This window comes from Macrobrachium nipponense, chromosome 2, assembly GCF_015104395.2.
Source record: "Macrobrachium nipponense isolate FS-2020 chromosome 2, ASM1510439v2, whole genome shotgun sequence".
In the NCBI taxonomy this organism is placed as follows: domain Eukaryota; kingdom Metazoa; phylum Arthropoda; class Malacostraca; order Decapoda; family Palaemonidae; genus Macrobrachium; species Macrobrachium nipponense.
Genome location: NC_087201.1, coordinates 90,939,292 through 90,961,005, shown reverse-complemented (window position 1 = coordinate 90,961,005; position 21,714 = coordinate 90,939,292). Strand labels below are relative to the sequence as shown.

At 36.3% G+C, this 21,714-nt stretch overlaps 2 protein-coding genes across 2 annotated transcripts in view; both read right to left on the bottom strand.

Annotated features, from left to right (window-relative positions):
* Nucleotides 1-1,109, bottom strand: part of LOC135221248 (diphthine--ammonia ligase-like) — a 133,847-nt gene extending 132,738 nt beyond the window's left edge. The window contains exon 1 of the mRNA XM_064259064.1: nt 890-1,109. The gene's annotated coding sequence lies outside the window, so the exon portion shown is untranslated. The remainder of the gene's footprint in view (nt 1-889) is intronic.
* Nucleotides 1,110-12,414: 11,305 nt separating this feature from the next.
* The window catches only part of LOC135220776 (BTB/POZ domain-containing protein 6-B-like), a gene marked incomplete in the record, with an annotated part of 184,957 nt that continues 175,657 nt past the window's right edge, over nt 12,415-21,714 (bottom strand). The window contains 1 exon segment of the mRNA XM_064258248.1: nt 12,415-13,664. Coding sequence (XP_064114318.1) covers nt 13,371-13,664 — 294 coding nt within the window.

Sequence of the window (21,714 nt, the reverse complement as noted above, 5' to 3'; positions counted from 1 at the left end):
GAAGACTGCAATCACACCTCTCTTGGTTCAATGAATGTAAGAACAACAAAAATTACGAGCAAAAGGATTAATTGCTACAGTCACACACTGGAAAGATCAAGGTCAAGGTAGTAGTGTTGTTTTACCGAGTGATCAAATGGCCTTGCCTAGGGTATCCCTTACCTAGGTGGTGAGCATTTTACAACCTAACCTAACCTATCTTAAACTTTAACCTCAGGCACCACTTCCCTCCCCATCAGGGTAAGGGTACTCACTCTACTTCCTGCCTTTAGGCAACAATGGATTTTTTTCTCTTTTTACTTGGGACTAACCTGCCTAGACTAGTTAACCGACTACGTACTAGGTAGTATCTAGGTAGGTAGTCCACTCCACTCTTACTCCTTTCGAACCCCCTTCACAAAGAAACCCCTGGTTCCCACTAGGGTCACCCAGAGCAGTTGAATGTAGGGAGGAGAAGATGGGAAGACTGAAATAGTAATGATATATGTAGCCTGTAGGTAGTCGGACACAAATGAGGCCAATTAAAGTCTTTGTATTGGAATCAAAATAGGTAGCTAGCCTAGGTAGTACTACCGTAGGTAGCCTATAACCTAGGCTAAAGGGCACTGTCGCCTGGTCTACTTAAACCGGGGGGTTGGGACAACAAAAACCCCAATCTGCTAAAACTTATAAAATGGGGGTAATTGTACCCTACGCTACACTAATTATTAGCCTTACAGTATTCATTGTGGATTGAGATTACTAATGTCATTACAGTAGCCAACGATTAGGTTGTTTTAGATCGGGGTACTTTTTTAATCTTCCAACAGATTTAAGAAGTCATTCAAGAGATTCATATAATAATAATTATATAGAAGCTGAAAAGAGAGCTTATATGAGTTAAACCTACTTCTGTTAGGGACTGAGACTCCTTGTTCCTCCCTCGCCGAGCACTGCAATCACAGTTCCGCGCACGCTCACCCGCTTGAGTCGGTAAAGTCTCTTTTTATCATAGCATTCCCTAACATTAATTAATCACTTCTCATATATTACACTGTTATCAAACGTTTATTTCAATTATAAGATTTTTATTCTAATGCCATCCCCAACAGTTACTTTAATGTACTTCTCTCGTTTCTCGATTTGAATTCTGGTGACTTTTCCCATGCCGTAACACATTTAACACTTATTATTACTAATTCTCTTTGAATAGGGAGTTATTCTTCTATTCTTCAAATCTCCTGTCTTTGTACCTCTCCTATCTGGAAATTTTAGTTAGTTTTTATTAATTTTTTTTACTGGAAATGACCTCGTTACTAATTTTTATATTCAAAATGACGGGTGCTCCCACCTTATTTTTTTTTTACTATCTCCCTTACACATTTTGCTTTAGTTTCTATCTGTTGCCAATTTTATCAACTAACGCTTCTAGTTAACTTTATTCTTAACTCTTTGAAAGTCTCATATGTATTAAACTGATTTTGTTATAGGCGATTTTAGCCTCTAAGGTCGTGCTGCACTCCTTTATTTTTAACAATTCCATCCAGATTGATATATCAGAATTTTTCCTTATCCGTTCTGCAAAGAACTTCTGTACTTTCATTGAGCGTTTTTATGCTAAAACTAGTAGTAGTACTAGTTAGGGTGGATCTCTGGAACGTCCTCAAAGTTATCCTGGGTTAGACGTCTTTACTCGGATACTAACAAATAACCAAAACCAGAATAAATGCTGATCCCCTTGATAACCTAAAGAAAGCTATTTCCAAAAATGTCCAAGATATTAAAGTTGACATCGAAATTATATCAAATGCTAACACAACAAATTCTTTGATTGACTGCCTCCCCATTTCTAATACAAGCAATTACAACGGTTTTCAGAAATTTGTATCATAACCCATATAGGTTTTAGTGATTTTCAGACCACTTAAAGAAATGCCTGAATTAAATGAGTGCCTTGCCAACTGTATCAGTTCATTTGACTAATTCAAATGATTCACTGTCCTAAATCTTTTCCTATCATATATTATTCAAAGGGAACCCAGTTCATATGGAACAGGCTCACAGGGGCCACCGACTTTAAATTCAAGCTTCCAAAGAATATGATGTTAATTAATAAGAGAAGGTAAAGGAAGATACAGAAAAGACAATGGAATGGAATGGGATATAGAATTTAGGCCAAAGGCCTATCACTGGGAACTATGAGGATTTTCAGCACTGAAAGGGAAACAGAGTGGAAAGGTTTAAAAGGTGTAACAGGACAGGACAAAAACCTCGCATTTGCATTATGAAACAATTGCTAGAAGCTGGATCGTAATACTGACGATAGAGAATATGAATGGAGGTACTACAGTGAAAGGGATGATAGGGGTTGCAACAAGATGGCGACAGGACGCTGAAAAGATCCTTGTAATGCCTACAGTACACCATGTGAGGTGCACTGATGGCACTATGCCCCTATATGATACAAAGTTATTTTATTATTATTATTGTTTAAGCAGCCATTTCCAACCAAGTCCAATCAGCTGCTTAATGGAGATAAAATCTGTTGAATATACTATATTAAATAGGATATATTTATAAAATAGTTAAAAAATAAAATAGATAAAACATTACTGTACACTTATAAAACAATGTGCTCGAATAAAAATATCTATTTAATTTTAATAGATCGGTATCTGTTAATAATCTAAATATCTTACAAACATTTGAGTTGTCATCTAAAACGTCGTTCATTCTAAATGATCCAAAGTAGTTATGCCTAATATGTGAATATTTAGAGCATTCAGTTAAAATGTGAAAAAAAATATTCACAGTTATTCTGGTTTGATAGGTATCACATTCTGGAGGATGTTGATTGGACATAAAGCCATGGGGTAACCTTGTGTGCCCATTACGCAGCCTGCACAAAGTGACCTCATGGTTTCTGTTAGGCATTATTGTAGTCTTTATCCGTTAAGTTTGTTATTTTCAAGTGACAAACATTAGTCTGCCCAGATTTTATCTAAAACCATTTTTAATCCTTATATGTTTCGTCATTGCCTTCATTTCCAACTTGTCCCTGGTGTCCAGCACAAAGATATCTTGGTATTTTGAATGCTTAAAAAATAAATATTTTCTTACATTGCTCTAATAGCAGGGTGATGATTAAAAGAATCTATTGCTTGAATAGCTCTTCTTGAATCACTATAGTGCAATGTTTGTTGGGACTTTTAGGAATTTGATACAGAGCTAATGAAATTCCTGCAAATTCTGTGGATATGGAGCTATATATAGGTATTCTTCCTTGATAATATTTTTCGTCTGTTATAACTGCGAACTACACAGCAGCATCAGTTTTTAAGCCATCTGTATAAACAGAGATAGTATTTGCATGAATTTCTTGGATCCAAAAAAATTTGTTTGACAGCATAACTAGGAATTTTTTGTTCTCTAAATCTAATAGCTTATGACATACATGAGGCTTATTCCATTTCCAAAAAGGTGTTGAATTTGCTGAATGGTTCAGAAATTTTATATTTCTCTATGCACGTTTTCAGTCGTATAACAAATGGATAAAATGAATTGGTCCTATTCTTTTTGGAATGATGGTGTTAATAATAATTCTACTCAATTTTGATGGGTATCTTAATGTCTGTAAATAGAAGTTTAAACTAGATTCAACCCTTCTTTGATCAAGTGAACACAGACCTGTTTCACTATAGAGAGAAAATTAATTAGTAAATACATAAAACTGTCTTAAAATGCAAGGAGAATAGCATTAGGGGGGATTGTGTATTGCATCTCCACTTGAACTTTTAAAGTTCCAATTGCAAGAGGATGCTCCACAGTCCAACAGTATGAAGAACAAGGGACCTCTGGTAGTGCTGTTCAGTGAATCTGTTTGCTCTTGGTAGGAAAAGGGGATCAGGGATAAACTGTGAATGTGAAAGATCACTATTAAAGTAAAACTTTTTGAAAAACTGACAAACTAGGGACCATCCATCGATGGTCCAAGTCCTAACTGCTAATGTTAAGAAACCAGCCTACCACCACTAACCACTTCATCTAAGAGATAAATTTCTGGCAGGAGCAGATATCCATAACGTAGAACAGTATTCTAGTAAAGCAAGGACAAATGACCTAAAAAAGGCTGCAATATCACTGTAATAAATATATACATCCACCTAAAGGGGAAGGGGTTTAAAATCTTTGAGATCTGCTAATTACTAGTGCTTTAAGGCCTGTTCACACGAGCGGGCCTGATCAGCGTGCTCCAGGGTTGACGGCCTTACCCGTGAATATTGTCCACACGGGTGAAGCGATGGAGAGGTGGGCGTGCCCGGCGATGCCAGTAGTGTGTTCAGTGCTCAGAAGGGTGCCTACCGCAAAGACGACGATATTGTGTGGCATGATAATTGCTTTGTGTGATGAAAAAGAAGAAAAAGAAGAGAATATGGTGCAAAGAATGGCTCGGTAAAAGAAATGTACATGGTTAACGTACGTCTGCCAGGGTCGAAGCTCAAGCCATCGGGCACCACCATGGTGATTTTGCTACAAGCCCCATCAGGGCAATTTGACGGTCTGCCCGTCAAATGTGGCCGTTAGATGGGAGGTCCACTGATCAGGCACGGTCGTGTGGACAGGCCTTTAGTTTTACTGGAGACTTTACTACACCCATGAGTGTAGCATCAGTAGCATATTGAACATTCTTGTTTTTCAGGAGAATATTCATAGCACTTGTATACACCAAAATTAATAGTGGACCACCAAGAACATTACCCTTTGGAACCCCAGACAGGTCTTAGTTCACTAAAGATCCCATCAACAGCAACTCACTGTTGTTGGTAGAGTTTATGATGTCATTTAGTGACAGGTTAGGGTTGAAGTACTTATTCAGTTTATCATATTAGGGCAACGACAGCACTGTGTAATCAGACCGTACAACCTGAATACTGTAAAACCACCATCCTCTCCCTACAGGACCAACTCATTAGAATAATGGTATGCTGGTTCCAATACATAAAATGTTATTCTAATTTGACTAAGATACATAATGTGATTAATAAACTTTATAAATTCATAAAAAATTGCAAGTTACAGGTACTGCTGTTATCAGAAAAAAAACTCTACACCTCAGTGTACAACTCACAGGAAAACTTATTAAATTGGACTCTTGGAAGTGCACTGAAGGCGTAAATAAGTAACTACAGAAAAGGCAGGTAGTAAGAGCCCTATGGTCTTGGCTTTCCTTAGCATGGATAAATCAGCAAACTGGTAATTTACCATCTTGTAACACTTTTATCACTTGTAAACATATGCTTTTACAACAAAGCTAATCAATTAATTGTATGTGAATGCCTCTCCAGCCTGATGAACCTGAAAGAACCAGAAACACAATGACTTCACGGCATATGTCCAGCGCAAGCTCCATCTTCGCACAAGGCCAACCCCAATTATGGAATGTGGAAAGAACATTGAAATTATGATTAATAAAATAGTATGAAAAAGGACAAATTTTTAATTTGAATTTTTCATAGCTGAGAAACCTTTGATCTAATGAATAGGACCCAGAGTATGTTCTTCAGTTTCATTTATTCTGCAAGATTTTCCCATACTTCAAGAATTTGGCATTGGGTTAGGTTGGGGTTGATTCCTAACTGAACCTATACCTTTTATATCCAAGTACTAACCTGATGAGTAATGTATCTCAATATCCTAGTGTTTTTGTCTCTGTAGTAGTTAAGATCCATCTTAGCTCTGTGGTACGTTGCTCATGAACATTGCCAAGTTTATTCCTTGGTCAAAGGGGGCCATGTCTTATCATCATAGGATGTCTCCTCCGATGAGTAGCATACTGATCGTATGTCATCATAAGGGATCACCCCATAGGACATTTCCTCTGTTGGAGATGCACGTTTGCATGGCAGCTCAAGGACTTCTCCCAAGTCTGCAGTGAAATTACTTTGACTATGAACAAGTTGGCAGTAGGATATTTAGAACGTATCTGTGCTAAGCATTTTGTCACAGGACATTCCCTTGGGTTATCCTATTATCTCTTTTGCCTACTTGGAAAAGATCCATGTAAGACCTCTTCTCTTCGACAGAAAGCTAGAGGTCGTCTATTCATGGTCCCAGAATTGTTCATTGGAGCAGAAGACTCCCTTCTGCCTTCTGGGATGTATCTGGGAGGTTGAACGATAGAGTCCCCATACCTACCTTCCACAAATCTTCTAAAATCCCAGGAAGTTGCACTCAACTTCAAAACACTGATGTGGACTTGGTTGTACTGTACACTCCATGCCCCCGGAGGCCAAGAGCTCTTTGAAAGACCACCCCAACCTTCGGATGAGGCTCACAAATACAGGAATAATTCAAATAGGTGAATTAAGAGCAACTAGCTTTGTCAAGCTCCAAAGTCTTAAGTTAACCTCAAGCAGAGTGGCCGAGAGAGACTCCTCCTTAGCACAATCTTCTTGAGGAGAGATGCCACCAATTACTAGGATCTTTATCTCTTCATGTCTGGAGTCGATCCAGTATCCCTTTCAGGATATCATTCCAGTGAAACAGCAACTCAGATATAAGGCTATTATTTTAGGGGATCTTTGTCAGCCATATACAAGATGAGCCTTCTGCTGCTGTGATTGGTGTCATCAAATGGGTTTCTCCACTCAAGAGTTCCTGTTCAGTAGACAAGATCTTCTGAATGGTTTGCATAACAGAGAAGTTCCTTCTGTTGATACTGGCAAGGTGCTACAGGGCTTACTTGTGTGGTTCAAGAGCTTGGCATGGTCTTGTTCACCTAGGAAACTCAGACCTCCTACTTGCATCAATCATCTCCCTTTTAACTGACTTTGTAAGCAGTTTTCCTTCTGACCTTGTGTTCCTTGGAAGGGTTGGAAACCTTTAGTGTCACATCAAGCATTGTGTCATCTGAACGTTTCGTCTCCTAGAGGTTAGGAATCGTATACTTCATGTTAACACAGGCCAGATCCAGAAAAACGTGTCCTAGAACACCCTTTGGGTGCATGCAGAAGAGCTTGACACCAGAGGAATACATTCCTCCCTGGCATTTTAGAGTATTTATCTGTTCATAAGATTTGAATGCTGGCTCATGACTACCTCAAACCACTTACACTTTCTTCTGCATGAAGAGCGTTGCCTGCAGATCCTTGGACACGTTTTCCTTTGGTCCAGTGGTGGCTGTTCAACAAGTGTGACTCATCCCGTGCCCCTGGCAGCACACTTTGTATCTTGCCTAAGATGACTGTCTGGAGTAGGGAATGAGGTAGTTGGCTGGTCTCTTGTCTTTCCTTTTTCTCCTTTCTTCATTCCTTTGGGCAGCTTAAAGAATAAGACACATCATATGCTGGAACTGGCTTGATGCAGGTGAGCATTGCAGCCATAATGTTACAGCACTTTTCATGTTCCATGCAACGTGCAAATCTACTTCTTGGTAGCTTAAACTCCTGTCTCCAGCAAGGGGAGAGAGGATAGAGACAAACCCGTTTCTTGCGGCTGACATGGTTTGTTGCCTGAACAGCTATGGTTCTTATGGACTTCCAAGAATGCAATAAACCTGGTCATGTTTCATCCAACATCTCAAAGGCTTAAGTCTTCTTCTTTAACAATCTTGTTATCAATAATTAGCCTCAATCCCAATTATGAGGGAGGACAATGATAAAGAGGATCTGGTTTGTGGTCATCACTGTAAGGAAAACTTTGTCACGTGTTATACTGGGTACTTTTATAAAGCAACTGATTGTAAATGGATGTATGGCAATCCAGGACAATACACTCACCAATCACTTAAGGCATGAAGGTAGATAATCCAGAAGGATAATGAGGATAAATGACCCACATCCCTCCCAAATGATAAAAATATGGTCAAGTGCAACAATCAGCCCCACTGAGTGAACACTGAAAGATTTCCATGTAACATATCATAAACAGAATTTAGATATTGTTCTGACAATACCAAGTGCCTGCTCTAAACATGGCAGAATACTTCAAAAGCCAAAAAAGATGAAAGAGCAGGCTTCTCTGGCCTTGATTTTGAGCTCTTCCACAAACCATCCAACCATGCCAAAATTCTGTTGTTCTGGTAAAATTTACAACAAAAACTAATCATACAACTTTAATGCTATCATACATATACTTTTCAGTTTTTATTATAAATCTGAATAACATTTAGTTAAAAACTATAAATCTATATAGTACTATGTTCTTTAAGAGGATCCATTAGTGTAAAAACAATTGTAGCTGAAAAAGGAAGTTCACTACATCTTTCACTATTCTGTACACAACCCATGTGTTAGCTGAAAAAGGAAGTTCACTACATCTTTCACTATTCTGTACACAACCCGTGTTAGCACTACAGTGGTACCTTGAGATACGAAAGGCTCAACTTACGAAAAACTCGAGATACGAAAGCTTATATGAAAAATTTTACGGCTCTACATACGAAAATTGCTCAAGATATGAAAGGTTGTTGCTGTAAAGTCCGAGATTCGCCCGGACCACCGATAACAATTTTGAAACTTGCACGCCTTCAACCGAGTAGACTCGCCACCATCCTCCTGCTTTCCCACTGGTTCCTGATGCTAGTCACTGCCATGAGATCCTTCCCTCCTATTGGTCAGCATCCCTCCCATCATGCATCTACTACATACTACGTAGTGGCGTGCCTCGGCCACTCAGTACCATCATTGTTATCGTACCCACGAGGTATTCGTTCGTTCTAACAATTTTGTTTACTAACATAAATTCATTAGTGATTTCGTTGTAGTATACTTTATCGTGTTGTGTGAGAACTTTACTCCATACTTATACATACTACATAACATAATTACATACAGTATATACATAGTCATGGGTCCCAAGAAACTTGAAATTCACGGAAAGAAGAGGATGGTCTCTTTGGAAACGAAGATGGAGATTATCAAGAAGTATGAAGCTGGTATTCGATTGAGTGTGATCGCCAAGGAATACGACAGAAATCCGTCGACAATAGGCACCATCCTTAAGCAGAAGGATGCCATCAAAGCAGCTACACCTTCCAAAGGCGTCACTATTTTGTCCAGTAAGAGGACCCTTGTGCACGACGAGATGGAAAGGCTTCTTCTTGTCAGGATAAAAGACAAAGAATTCGCTGGCGATACGATAACAGAGACGGCAATCTCCCACAAGGCCAGCGCTATTTTTGGTGATTTGATTGCCCAGGCCGAAGACGACGGAGGAGAAGGGACATCAACGCCAACTCCAGAGTTCAAGGCTTCGCATGGGTGGTTCGAGAAATTCCGGAAACGGACTGGCATCCATCCAGTGGTGCGGTATGGGGAAGCTGCCAGCTCGCACACGAAAGCGGCCGAAGCCTTTAAAGAGACGTTCGACGAGATGATGACCAAGGAAGGCTACAGTTCTCAGCAAGTCTTCAACTGTGATGAGACTGGCCTTTTTTGGAAAAAAATGCCTCGTCGGACGTACATCACGGAGGAAGAGAAGAAGCTACCCGGGCATAAGCCTATGAAAGACAGGCTTACGCTCGCACTTTGTTCCAACGCCAGTGGGGATTGCAAGGTGAAGCCCCTACTGGTCTATCATTCCGAGACTCCTCAAGCCTTCAAGGCCCACAGTGCTTAAGGAGAAGTTTCCAGTGATGTGGAGGGCTAATGCGAAACCCTGGGTAACGAGGCTTTTGTTTGTATGGTGTTTTTACGTTGCATGGAACCAGTGGTTATTCAGCAACGGGACCAACGGCTTTACGTGACTTCCGAACCACGTCGAGAGTGAACTTCTATCACCAGAAATTCACATCTCTCACTCCTCAATGGAATGGCCGGGAATCGAACCCGCGACCACCGAGGTATGAAGCAAACACCAAACCAACCATGCCACTGAGGCGCTCGCGAGGCTTTTGTTCACGGAGTGGGTAAATCTGTGTTTCGGCCCGACAGTGAAGAAATTCTTGGAAGAGAAGTGCCTCCCTCTGAAATGTCTGCTGGTATTGGACAATGCCCCTGCTCACCCTCCTGGCCTCAAGGAAGATATCCTAGCGGAGTATTCCTTCATCAAGGTTCTTCCGCCTAACACCAACCCTCTCCTCCAGCACATGGACCAGCAATTGATATTGAACTTTAAGAAGCTGTATACAAACATCTTTTCAAGAGATGTTTCGACATCACAGATACCACAAACCTCACCTTGCATCAATTTTGGAAGGAGCATTTCGAAATGTGATATGCATCCGACTCATCGACCAGGCTTGGCAGGAGGTTTCAAGGCGAACCTTGAATTCCTCGTGGAGGAAACTCTGGCCTGATGCCATATCCGCCCGAGACTTTGAGGGATTCGACGTGGGCGAAGCTGGTGCTGCAGATTCAGAAACAGTTGACGATCCTGAAACTGTTTTGCAACCAGATATTGACGAGATCGTTGCACTTGGCAAGTCCATGGGGCTGGTCGTCGACGAGGACGACATCAACGACCTTCTCGAGGAGCACCAAGAGGAGCTTACGATGGATGACCTGAAGGAGTTGGAGGCCATGCAACATAACGTCATTCAAGAGGAGTTCTCTAGCAGCGGGTGAGGAGGAGGGGGAGGACCCTATGACAATGGCAGAAATTAAGGATATTCTAGCTGCTTTTCATAAAGTGCAATAATTTGTTGAAAAAAAACACACCCCAAAAAGGCTTACACAGGTCGTATGCTTTGGCAGTTCGATGACGTTTGCCTGAGTCGTTTCAGGAACTTAGTACAGTGGTACCTCGACATACGAAAGGCTCAACTTACGAAAAGCTCGAGATACGAAAGCAAATACGAAAAATTTTACAGCTCTAAATACGAAAAATTTTCAAGATACAAAAGGTTGTTGCTGTAAAGTCCCGAGATTCGCCCGGACCACCAAGAACAATTTTAAAACTCTCGCGCTGCCAGCTTAGTAAACTTGCCACCATCCTCCCGCTCTCCCATTGGTTCCTGATGCTAGTCACCCCATAAGATCCTGCTCTCCTATTGGTCAGCATCTACCCCTTGTGCTTTAAGTATTCTATTGGTAAAAGGATGCTGTAAATTGAAAAACTTATTCATGCAACACATTTAATAAAAAAAAAAATATTAGGTAAAGATAGAATAAAGAATAGAAATTAATGGTTATTATACTGTTTGGTAGTTTCAGTAGTTGAAGAGAGATAATGAAAATTTATGGCTTACTGTGTAAAGTGATTGCTTGGCGATCGTTCGATACTCGTAAATGCTGGATGTAAACAGAAGTTTGGAAGCTTTTTTGTTTGTTTGTTTATTATAGTTAATGGTTACTTAATAATTATTTGAAGTGAGTACATGCAATACATTTAATAAAATATAAAATAAATCAGGCTGCCAAAAAATACGTATTTTTTAGAATTCTTCTTCTGTTTTAATATGACATTACGTATATGTTTCATTATAGCTGTCAGTAACTCTGTATCTCCATTAGGTAAAGATAGAATAAAAAATAGAAATGAATGGTTATTATACTGTTTGGTAGTTTCATTAGTTGAAGAGAGATACTAATGAAAATTTATGGCTTACTGTGTCCTAGGAAAAGTGATTGCTTGGCGTTCGTTCGGTACTGTTAAGACGGTAAGAGCTGAATGTAAACAATCGATTGGAAGTTTTTTTTTTTTTTTTGTATTATAGTTAATGATTAATTAATAATTATTTGAAATGAGTACATACTGATTATTTATACATTTTACTGGCATATTCTAAGCTTTTAGCTTCTTAGGTTTAGATGTCAGAATCATAGACTAGGCTACAGTAGCAACCGCTAACATAGGCTAGGCTTATTGCTAAGGGACATATACTAAAGTCCTAATATATGCAGTAAAAATGGGGTTGAACATTACATGCAGTTGAATATTACTCAAGTATGTACAGTATTTTGCCTTTTTGGAGTCATATTTCTTCAGTCGGATTGGTGTCGTAACCCTAGAACATGTGTTTTAGGCCTGGAAATATAATTTACTGGGGTGTTTTTGGAGGGCTTGGAATGGATTAGCCATTTTACATGTAAAATGTGGTCCAAGATACGAAAACTTATGATACGAAGGGCGCCTCGGAACGGATTAATTTCGTATCTTGAGGTACTACTGTACTAGCAGGAGTAAGCAAAAAGGAAGAACCAAGGGATACTAAAAAACAATGTTGAAAGTGGTAATGAAATTGAAATTTTGTATTAAAAAAAAAAAATAAATAAATAAATAATAATAATAATAATAATAATAATTATTATTATTATTATTATTATGTTACAGTTTTGTTAATGTGTTTCGTAAACTGGAGAGCCGTCTGCATGGAATAAGGCTATTTATAATTACTAGGTTCATAAATAATAGGCTTTACTTTTGTTTATTCAACTTCAAATATGTTAAACAACCAGCCTAATTTTCATATTCTTGGGTAAATGAAAAACAAAAGTACATTAAGTCTAATTAACAAAGTGATAACATATATAAATGTGTGCCAATACAAAGGTCAGCACACCAGGAATTCCATCTATGAAATGCCTTGATAAACAAATGTGTTCACCAAGAGCAACTTCTTGTATTCAATACCAAAGGTCATGGAAATGTATATTAACAAAAATTTTTCCTACTACACATCCTATGGCAGACAGACAGCAGCTGTTTAGCACTTTTGAATTTTCCCCATTTGTACTAAACTTTCTTACCCCAACTCTAAAGCTATTTATATACAATGTTATGAATTTATCTACGAAAGAACTTGAAATTTCTACCAATGTAATTTTTCCAAAACAATAGTGATCATTTTCCTTACAAATGGTGTCTCAAGTTCTGTCCTATCTGCATTTATACAAAACTGGAAAATTATTTTAACAATATTTGGTCACATTTCAAATAAAATGTTACAATCATTACTACTTAATTCAATAGCCTTACAAATACCATAATAATTTTCTTATGTAGTAAGAAAAAGCTTCCAGTTTATATATAAAACAAAAACAACTTCACTAACAGAAACTGTAATATGTAATGGAAAAACAGGCAATTATAAAATCACTTTGGCATATCAAATCAGCTCACCTTTGGAAAGGTGAATTTGACAAAATTTGTTGCCAACATAACACTTTATTTTGGACTCCAATGTCTTTGTCATTTTGGTCATTAAAACAATTGTAAAAATCAAGGTCCTTCTTTGTGCTCTGAAGTACTTTTAAAAATGGTGGCAAAAATCAAAAGAGGACAATCCTGAGTTGTCTGCATAATAAAGGTTATGTGCAATTTAATAGAGGAAGAAAATATCACCATATACTGGTGTCTTAAATAGTCTATATTACATTCAATGGTATAACCATTGCTTTATGCTACAACTGTATAAAATCTCCTACAGGAAGAAGACAAAGAATTTAAGTTTACTTTTCAGAGACTTCAAGAGTGGGACCATAGAAAATGAGTTCAGGAATTTGACCTCCTTGAACACCTGTGCCATTTGTACTTTCTGACGAACAATGGAACATGAAAGTAACAGCACCCACTGTAACCTCACTCATTCCTTCCTGGCCAAAATAAGAAAGTTCTGCTCCATCCAAAATGGCAGAGGCAGTATAATAAACATCTCTTTCTACTTGCACTGGATGAGTGAAATAAACATGGAAAGTGTTTGACGATCCATCTGAGAAAAACTTTGTAGTACTCTCGGCCAATACCTGCAATAATAAACATCAAATATAAAATAAATGTAAAGAAAGAATTATCATAATCATTTATGTACTTTAAGTGGTGTCATTTTTGTAATAAAATTATTTGTATATACTTACAAAGTAATTACATAGCTATAGGTTTCCAACACTACGACAGCTAAAAATTTTGAAATTTTGGGCGCAGTACAAAATAGACCAGAATTAACACCTACATCACAATTCAAAACATTTACCAAAACAACTTTCACCAAAAAACCCTTCTATAAAAGGACGGTGATTGGAGGGTACTCCGGTACACAGTAGCTCCATGCTTACCAAGACAAACTCGACAACCTTAATCAAGGTGAGGAGATAGTAGAATAGGAGGCCTACTCCTATCCTTCATTACCCAGTACCATTTCAGCAGCAAAGAATGGACCTGATGTACTGCATTTATAGTAAAGTGTTTCAACATCCCAAAGATAATGTGAAGAAAATACTGATATACATTTCCAATAGGTAGACTGTAGAGAGAGAGAGAGAGAGAGAGAGAGAGAGAGAGAGAGAGAGAGAGAGAGAGAGAGAGAGAGAGAGAGAGAGAGAGAGAGAGAGAGAGATTCTACTTAAAAGCCAGTGAAGTATTATTATTATAAAAGTAGTTTAACCACAACACTGAGCTGATTTCCAAATTGGTCATTCAGGATAAATAAAAAAAATGCACCAAGGCAAATGCTTTCATATTTGAACACACACACAATAAATAGATCTACTCATGTTCCCCTTACATACATACATACTAAGAAGGTATATCAAAATTCAGAATTAGTTTGAACTTTTTGAAATTTTGTTTTAAAATTCACTAAACTTTTTAATGTTTTATATTTTATCAATTAAATCGCAGTTCCTCAGAAAAGTAAAAATCGGAACTACTGAAAATGTAAAAGATTCTGACAAAATTTCATTTATTGTCTTATTTCCAAAAGTTGACAGTCTCTGCTGGTCATACTTTGGACACTCGCACAAGACATGTCTGACTGTTACCAACACCTTGCACTCTGAACACTCGGGAGCAGGGTCGCGTGGGTTGCTCATAAAGTGCCCGTGTGTCAGACAAGTGTGGCTTATACAGAGGCATGTCAGGATTACTTGAGCATGTCTCTCTCTTTGATATGCTGAACTCCATTTAATAACTTCCTGTCTTATGTTTTAATTTATTATTTTCAGGCTCTTCATTCCATACGTTTTGCCATTTATCTACAATTATTGTTTTTATATCTCATATAATTGCTAGTAGGATGTTTACTTTTGCTTTTATCATGTGGACTGCTTCTTTAACTGCTTTACCAGCCTCTTCATTTCCTCTTATCACCACATGAGCAGGGATCACATATTTTAATATTTTTTTCCATTTTTATACAATTTGTGGAGTTCAAATTGAATTTGTTGTACAATATTATTTTTTGGATTGTAACTCTGAAGAGCTTCTATAGCGCTTCTTGAGTCGCTAAAAATCACAAAATTATAGAATGCTGTTTGCTTTATAATTTAGATAGCTACTGTGATTGCACACAACTCTCCTGTAAAGACCGAGGCATGACTGGGTAAAGAAAATTGATATGTTTTGTTCTGTGATATAGCTGCATATCCTACTCCATGTTGCGATTTAGACCCGTCAGTATATATTGCATAATGTGAACTTTTTTGTCTTATATGTTCAATGGGTTTTTTTTATGGTATTCTGGGGTATACATGGAACTTTTTGATAAATATTTTAAGTGAGTGCAAGTCCTTACTTTAATTATAGTCCAATGGGGTGGTAACTTTACTATTGGAGGTACTTGTATATTTATATTCAATAACTCGAACAGTCTATTAGCTCTTAATTGGGAAAGGTGGTGAATGACTGTTTATAAAGACATTCCTTAGCTCAAATAGATTTTTTGTTGGTGAATCACTTGTCTTGATTCTTAATGCACTTTTCATGGTTATGAATTCTCTATGGAGGGATAGTGGCAGTTCGCCACATTCAACTTGTACAGAGGAGACTGGTGAGGATCTTAATGCTCCTGTGCATATTCTTAGGCCTTCATTGAATTGGGTCTAGAATTTTCAGCGCTGCTTCTGAAGCTGACCCATATATTTCACTTCCATAATCAATGATTGATAGCACTGTTTCTTTATATAGTATAGTAGGAGTATGTCTATCAGCTCCCCAATTTGTGTGAGATAGTTATTTAACCCTCTTACGCCGATTGGACGTATTAAACGTCGAGTCAAAATGTCTCCCGTATGCCGATTGGACGTATCATACGTCGGCTCAAAAAAGTTTTTTTAAAAATTCGCGGAAAAATACTTATAGGCCTACCAGCCGAAAACTTTTGTATCACGCGCCTTGGGGGATGCTGGGAGTTCACGGATCAAGGCATTGTTTTGTTTACAATCGCTACGCAGGCGCGCAAGCGCGAATTTCTTTCTTATCGCACTAAAGTATCAGTGACACATCTCAAAAATTATTTCGTCACTTTGACATAATTTTTGCACCATTTTAAATTATCCTTTACATGAAGTATTATATATGAAAATGTGCGCAATTTCATGTAAAATACAACGAAAAAATACTCATGATTGTAGCTTTTATCAGTTTTGAAATATTTCCATATAAATAACGATAAGTGCCAAAATTTCAACCTTCGGTCAACTTTGACTCTACAGAAATGGTCGAGAAACGCAATTGTAAGCTAAAATTCTTATATTATAGTAATATTCAATCATTTGCCTTCATTTTGCAACAAATTGGACGTCTCTAGCACAATATTTCGATTTATGGTGAATTTATGAAAAAACTTTTTCCTTACGTTCGTGCGATAACTCTTCCGATAAATTTTTTCGTGCGATTGTCCTAATGTTTGCACCCTTTTAAATTTGCCATTACATAAAGTTTTATATATGGAAATGTGCGCAATTTCATGCACAATACAACAATAAACAACCCATGGTTGTAGCTTTTATCAGTTTCGAAATATTTTCATATAAATAACGTTAAGTGCAAAAATTTCAACTTTCGGTCAACTTTGACTCTACCGAAATGGTCGAAAAACGCAATTGTAAGCTAAAACTCTTATATTCTAGTAATATTCAATCATTTACCTTCATTTTGCAACAACTTGGAAGTCTCTAGCACAATATTTCGATTTATGGTGAATTTATGAAAAAAAAAAAATTTTTCCTTACGTTCACGCGGTAACTCTTCCGAAAAAATCAGAATTTTTTTGTGCGATTGTCGAAATGTTTGCACCATTTAAAATTAGCTGTTACATAAAGTTTTATATATGAAAATGTGCGCAATTTCATGTAGAATACAACTAAAAGGATTGAAGGTTGTAGCTTTTCTCTATTATCGAAATATTTGCATATAAATCACGATAAATAGAAAAAAAACCACGTTCGGTCAAATTTGACTCTACCGAAATAGTTGAAAAATGCAATTGTAAGCTAAAACTCTTACGGCCTAGTAATATTCCGTCATTTTTCTTCATTTTGAAACAAATTTGAAGTCTTTAAAACAATATTGTGATTTATGGTGAATTTTTGAAAAATATATTTACCTTCACTCCGCGCGCCGATTCGCGGCCGCAAGTCTCCGAAATACGTACATCGCATTATCCTAATATTTGCTCCATTTCATATTAGCCTTTTTATAGAGTTTCATATATCAAAATGTGCGAAAATTCATGAAGAATACAATAAAAAATAATTGAAGGTTGTAGCTTTTTCCATCTCCGAAATATGTGCATATAAAAAAATAAATATAAAAAATTTCGACATTCGGTCAAATTGAACTCGTCCGAAATGGTCGAAATCTGCAATTCTAATCTAAAACTCTTACAGTATCGTAATATTCAATCATTTTTCTTAATTTTGAAACAAATTGGAAGTCTCTAGAGCAATATTTAGAATTACGGTGAATTTTTGAAAATAACATTTTTTTACGTCCGCGCATTACGAATTCGTACATCATTTTGTGATAATATTTTTCCGGTGTTGCTTTTATTGTTTTACTATGTATTATATATCAAAAGGATTGCAATTTAGTGTACAATACAACGAAAAAAAAGTAACTCGTTAGCTTCGACCGTTTTTTGTACAGCGTGATTTGAATACAATTATCTATGAATTTTTTTTTTTTTTGCTACCATATATCGCATTATTTACATATGATAATGATATTATTTTTCATTTCTGATGATTGCATACTAAACTTCAGGCAATGAAAAAAAAATGAGCCAAAAATGAACTCTTAATCTTCAAAACTAAGCGCGCTGTGATTTTTTGAAAAAATTATTTTTTCCGCTTTCGCGCTCACTCCAAACCGGCGCCGGCATACAGGAGAGGTTTTGATTTTTAGGGCTTCGGCGTAAGAGGGTTAATGAGGTTTAATGCTCTTTTGCATTTTGATTTTATGTAGGTTATATGGGCTTTCCAGTTGAGGTGTGTATCAAATATCAAACCTAAAAATTATGCAGTTTGGCTAATTGGTATATTATGGCTTCTCATTTTTAATTCTGCTTCTTCACCTTTTTTCCAAATTTACTTTTATAAAACAAGACAGCTTGGGTGTTTTCTATGGAAAATCTGAAGCCTACTGATAAGGCCAATTCATCTATTTTTATTATAGTTTTATTAATAATTCTTTCTGCATGTTTTATGCGTGATGCTGTAATATATTGCAAAATCATCCATATACAAGTTACTTTTAATTCCGACCGGGTGCATGTTACTGATGTTGTTAATTGCCAATGTGAACAGAGCACCACTAAGGACGCTACCTTGCGGTACTTCATTTTCAAGCGGAAATATTTTGGAAAAAACATATGATCTATTTTCACCTGAAAAGTGCGGTCAGTCATAAAGTTTTTAATAAATTTAGGAAGATGGCCACGTATGTTATTATTATGTAACGATTTTAATATAGCATACCTGCATGTAGTGTTGAATGCCTTTTGAATGTAAAAAAAGACAGCCATTGTAATTTGTTTCTTTCAAATCCTCTATGTATATGGTCTTCCAAACTACACAGAGAATCTAATGTAGACCTATTACATTGTGAACCAAACTGTGTAGGACTTAAAACTTTATTTTCACGAATGTGCCACGTAAGTCATGCATTTACCATTTTCTCCAATAATTTGCATATAAAACTTGTTAATGAGATGGGTCTATAATTATTCACATTACTAGCATCCTTTCCCAGTTTGGGAATAGAAGTTATTATTGCATTTCGCCTTCATCTGGAAATAAGTTTTGGAGCCATAAATGTTTGTAAAATTTTAATAAGTATGATTTTGCCAAAGGTGCTAGGTGGCAAATCATCTCAAAGAAATCATCATCTCCAGGGGCAGATTTATTGCTGTTCAAGGGAGCATATTCTAACTCTTCCATATTGAACTTATTATAATATATATCTTCCTTTGTCTCAAAATTTAGTATAATAGATTCTGCTTTGTTTTTCACTTTTTTAAAATGTTTGTCTAGATTTACGTCACTACTTATTTTGGCAAAACTTGCCCCAACATACTTATTTCGAAGGGATCTAAAAATTTATTTCCATTATCTAATATAGCTTGTCTGGGTGGTCTAATGTTTGTTCCATTTATTTTTCTGAATTTTTCCCATACTTTTTCAATGGATGTTTCGCTTGTTATTTCTGACACACAAGACCTCCAAGATATTATTTTACCTTTTATCACTTCTTTTCTAAATTTGGCTGATATTTTATTATATAAAGGTTTTAATACATCTATTTCTAATAGTAAAATTGTCATTTTTAATATATTTTCTTCTATGAATGGTTTTGATTTATTGACTTTATTGAATCTTCTGTTTAGAGTATCTAACCTTTTTGCTAAAGTGTGTTTTTCACGTACCAATTCAGATAGATCATCTGACCACCAGGGGACATAAGTTTTTTATTATGGGTTTTGAATGAGGAATAGCTTTGTCTGCTGCCTTTTTAATGAAGGACACAAAGAAATTGCTCGTCTCATTGTGATTTCTCAAATAATCATACGGCAGTATATTACTAGTATGAAAGTTAAAAATGTCCCAATCTGCTTTTTGCATGTTATAATGTGGAGAATATGGTTTTGGTTCATTATTTAATAAGGATATTATTATGGGAAAATGGTCACTTGAGTAGGAGTCATCACATATATTCTAATCTAGTCTGTCAACTATATTTGTTGAACAAAGGGTGACATCTACTGTGGAAAATGTTCCATGGGTTCTGGAATAATATGTATTTACTTCGCTGTCATTCAGACAACAAAGATTATTAGCGTTCATAAAGTTTTCTATTTTTGCTCCCTCTTTATCCGGAGTAATGTTGTTATAGTCCCATATTGGATTATGAGCATTGAAATCTCCTACAATTAATATAGGATTCTTAAATTAATTCTTTTATTATTTTTTGTAATTTGTTTAAATCATACTTTTTATTAGGCTGGTTGTACGAGTTAATAATATCAAACACATTATTTTCTATTTTCACTGTTATTGCTGAAATTTGCGGTTCAGTGTAGTCTATATCTACTTTGTCGTATATAATTTTATTATGGACATATATTGCTGTTCCTAAATTATTTTCATTTTCTTGTGATGTTGTAGCTAATAGATATTTACCTATTTTTGGAACAAGTTTTCCTATGTGATGTATACACATAATCTTTGGTTCGTGTTCGTTAATAAGTCGTTGGACTTCCCCAAGTGCATTCTCGTTAATAATCCATTTATATTCCATTGAATTATATAACGATTGAATGGTGTAATATGAGTGGTCAAATCACCCTAGATTATTAAAGCTGATGTTTTCTTAAAATTTGTTATAAGTTAATTTGTATTTTTGTAGGTCTTGATTCATTTTTTGTTGTAGTTTGAATCTTACTTTCGTTAACTGTTACTTTTTTACTATCTTCATTTAATTTTTCCATTTTGATTTTCTTTAGAATATTATCTACAACACTGATAATATTCTAAGTGTTCAATACACATACAACCTTCTTCATGAGATTTGATGTATGTTTGTTTTTTTCTTACTCCTATTCTTCATGAAATTTCTTATGGTGTTGGTTAGGCTGTCTTTAGTTAGTCTTATTTTTGTGGCACATTGCTATATAGCATTTACTGCAACCACATGTATCTTCGTGTTTCTCAGTTTGTTGTTTTTCCTTGGTTTTTCCTGTGGTGCCTATAATTGGTGATGGGTGAATTTCTTCATTTTCACTGTAGTGATCTATATTTTGGTTTTCAATCTCTTCTGAATTTTTTTATTCTGCTCCTAGAGGTACTATTGTTACTATGGGAGACAGTGGAATATTTGATTTAGTGTTTTGTTTCTGAATTTTAGCTTTTGGAGAGATTGGTGGGTTATTTATCTTTTTACAGACTTGTTTGGTGGAATTAGGTGGGGTCTTATCCAGTTGCCTCTTCCGAGTTGTGTTATCTATTTTATCACATTCTTGTTATTTTAATTCTTCTTTGTCTTCCTCTATGTCATTATCCATTTCAATTTCCTGTAAAGAGGTAAATCGATTTTCCACAGTGGTAATATCATATTTGTTTGAAGAGTTCTTTTCATCTTGTAATTTTTGTGGTGGTATTTCTTTATTTCGATTGTCATTTGTTTCAGTCCTGATACTGCTTGACTTTGGGGTATCTGCATACCTAAATTTCTTAGCTGAATCATTTAATCCTCTCACTTTCAGTTCTAACTTTGCTTCTCTTATCGACATTCCAGTTCGTTCTTGTAGTAATTTAACTTCTGTATTGTAGATATAGAACGCACAAAATTTAGATCTAGCATGATGTTCTAATCCACAATTTAAGCATTTGGGTTGGTAACAGTCCCAGCATGTTTTATGGTCCTGCGAGCTGCAAAAGGCACATCTATGAATATTCCTGCACTTAATTGCTGTATGACCATATTTGCAACAGTTCTTACATTGCACAGGTTTAGGAACATAAGGCCTATTTAATCCCACCATTTTAATTTTCAAGGGTAAGGTTTAGCCACTGAACTTTA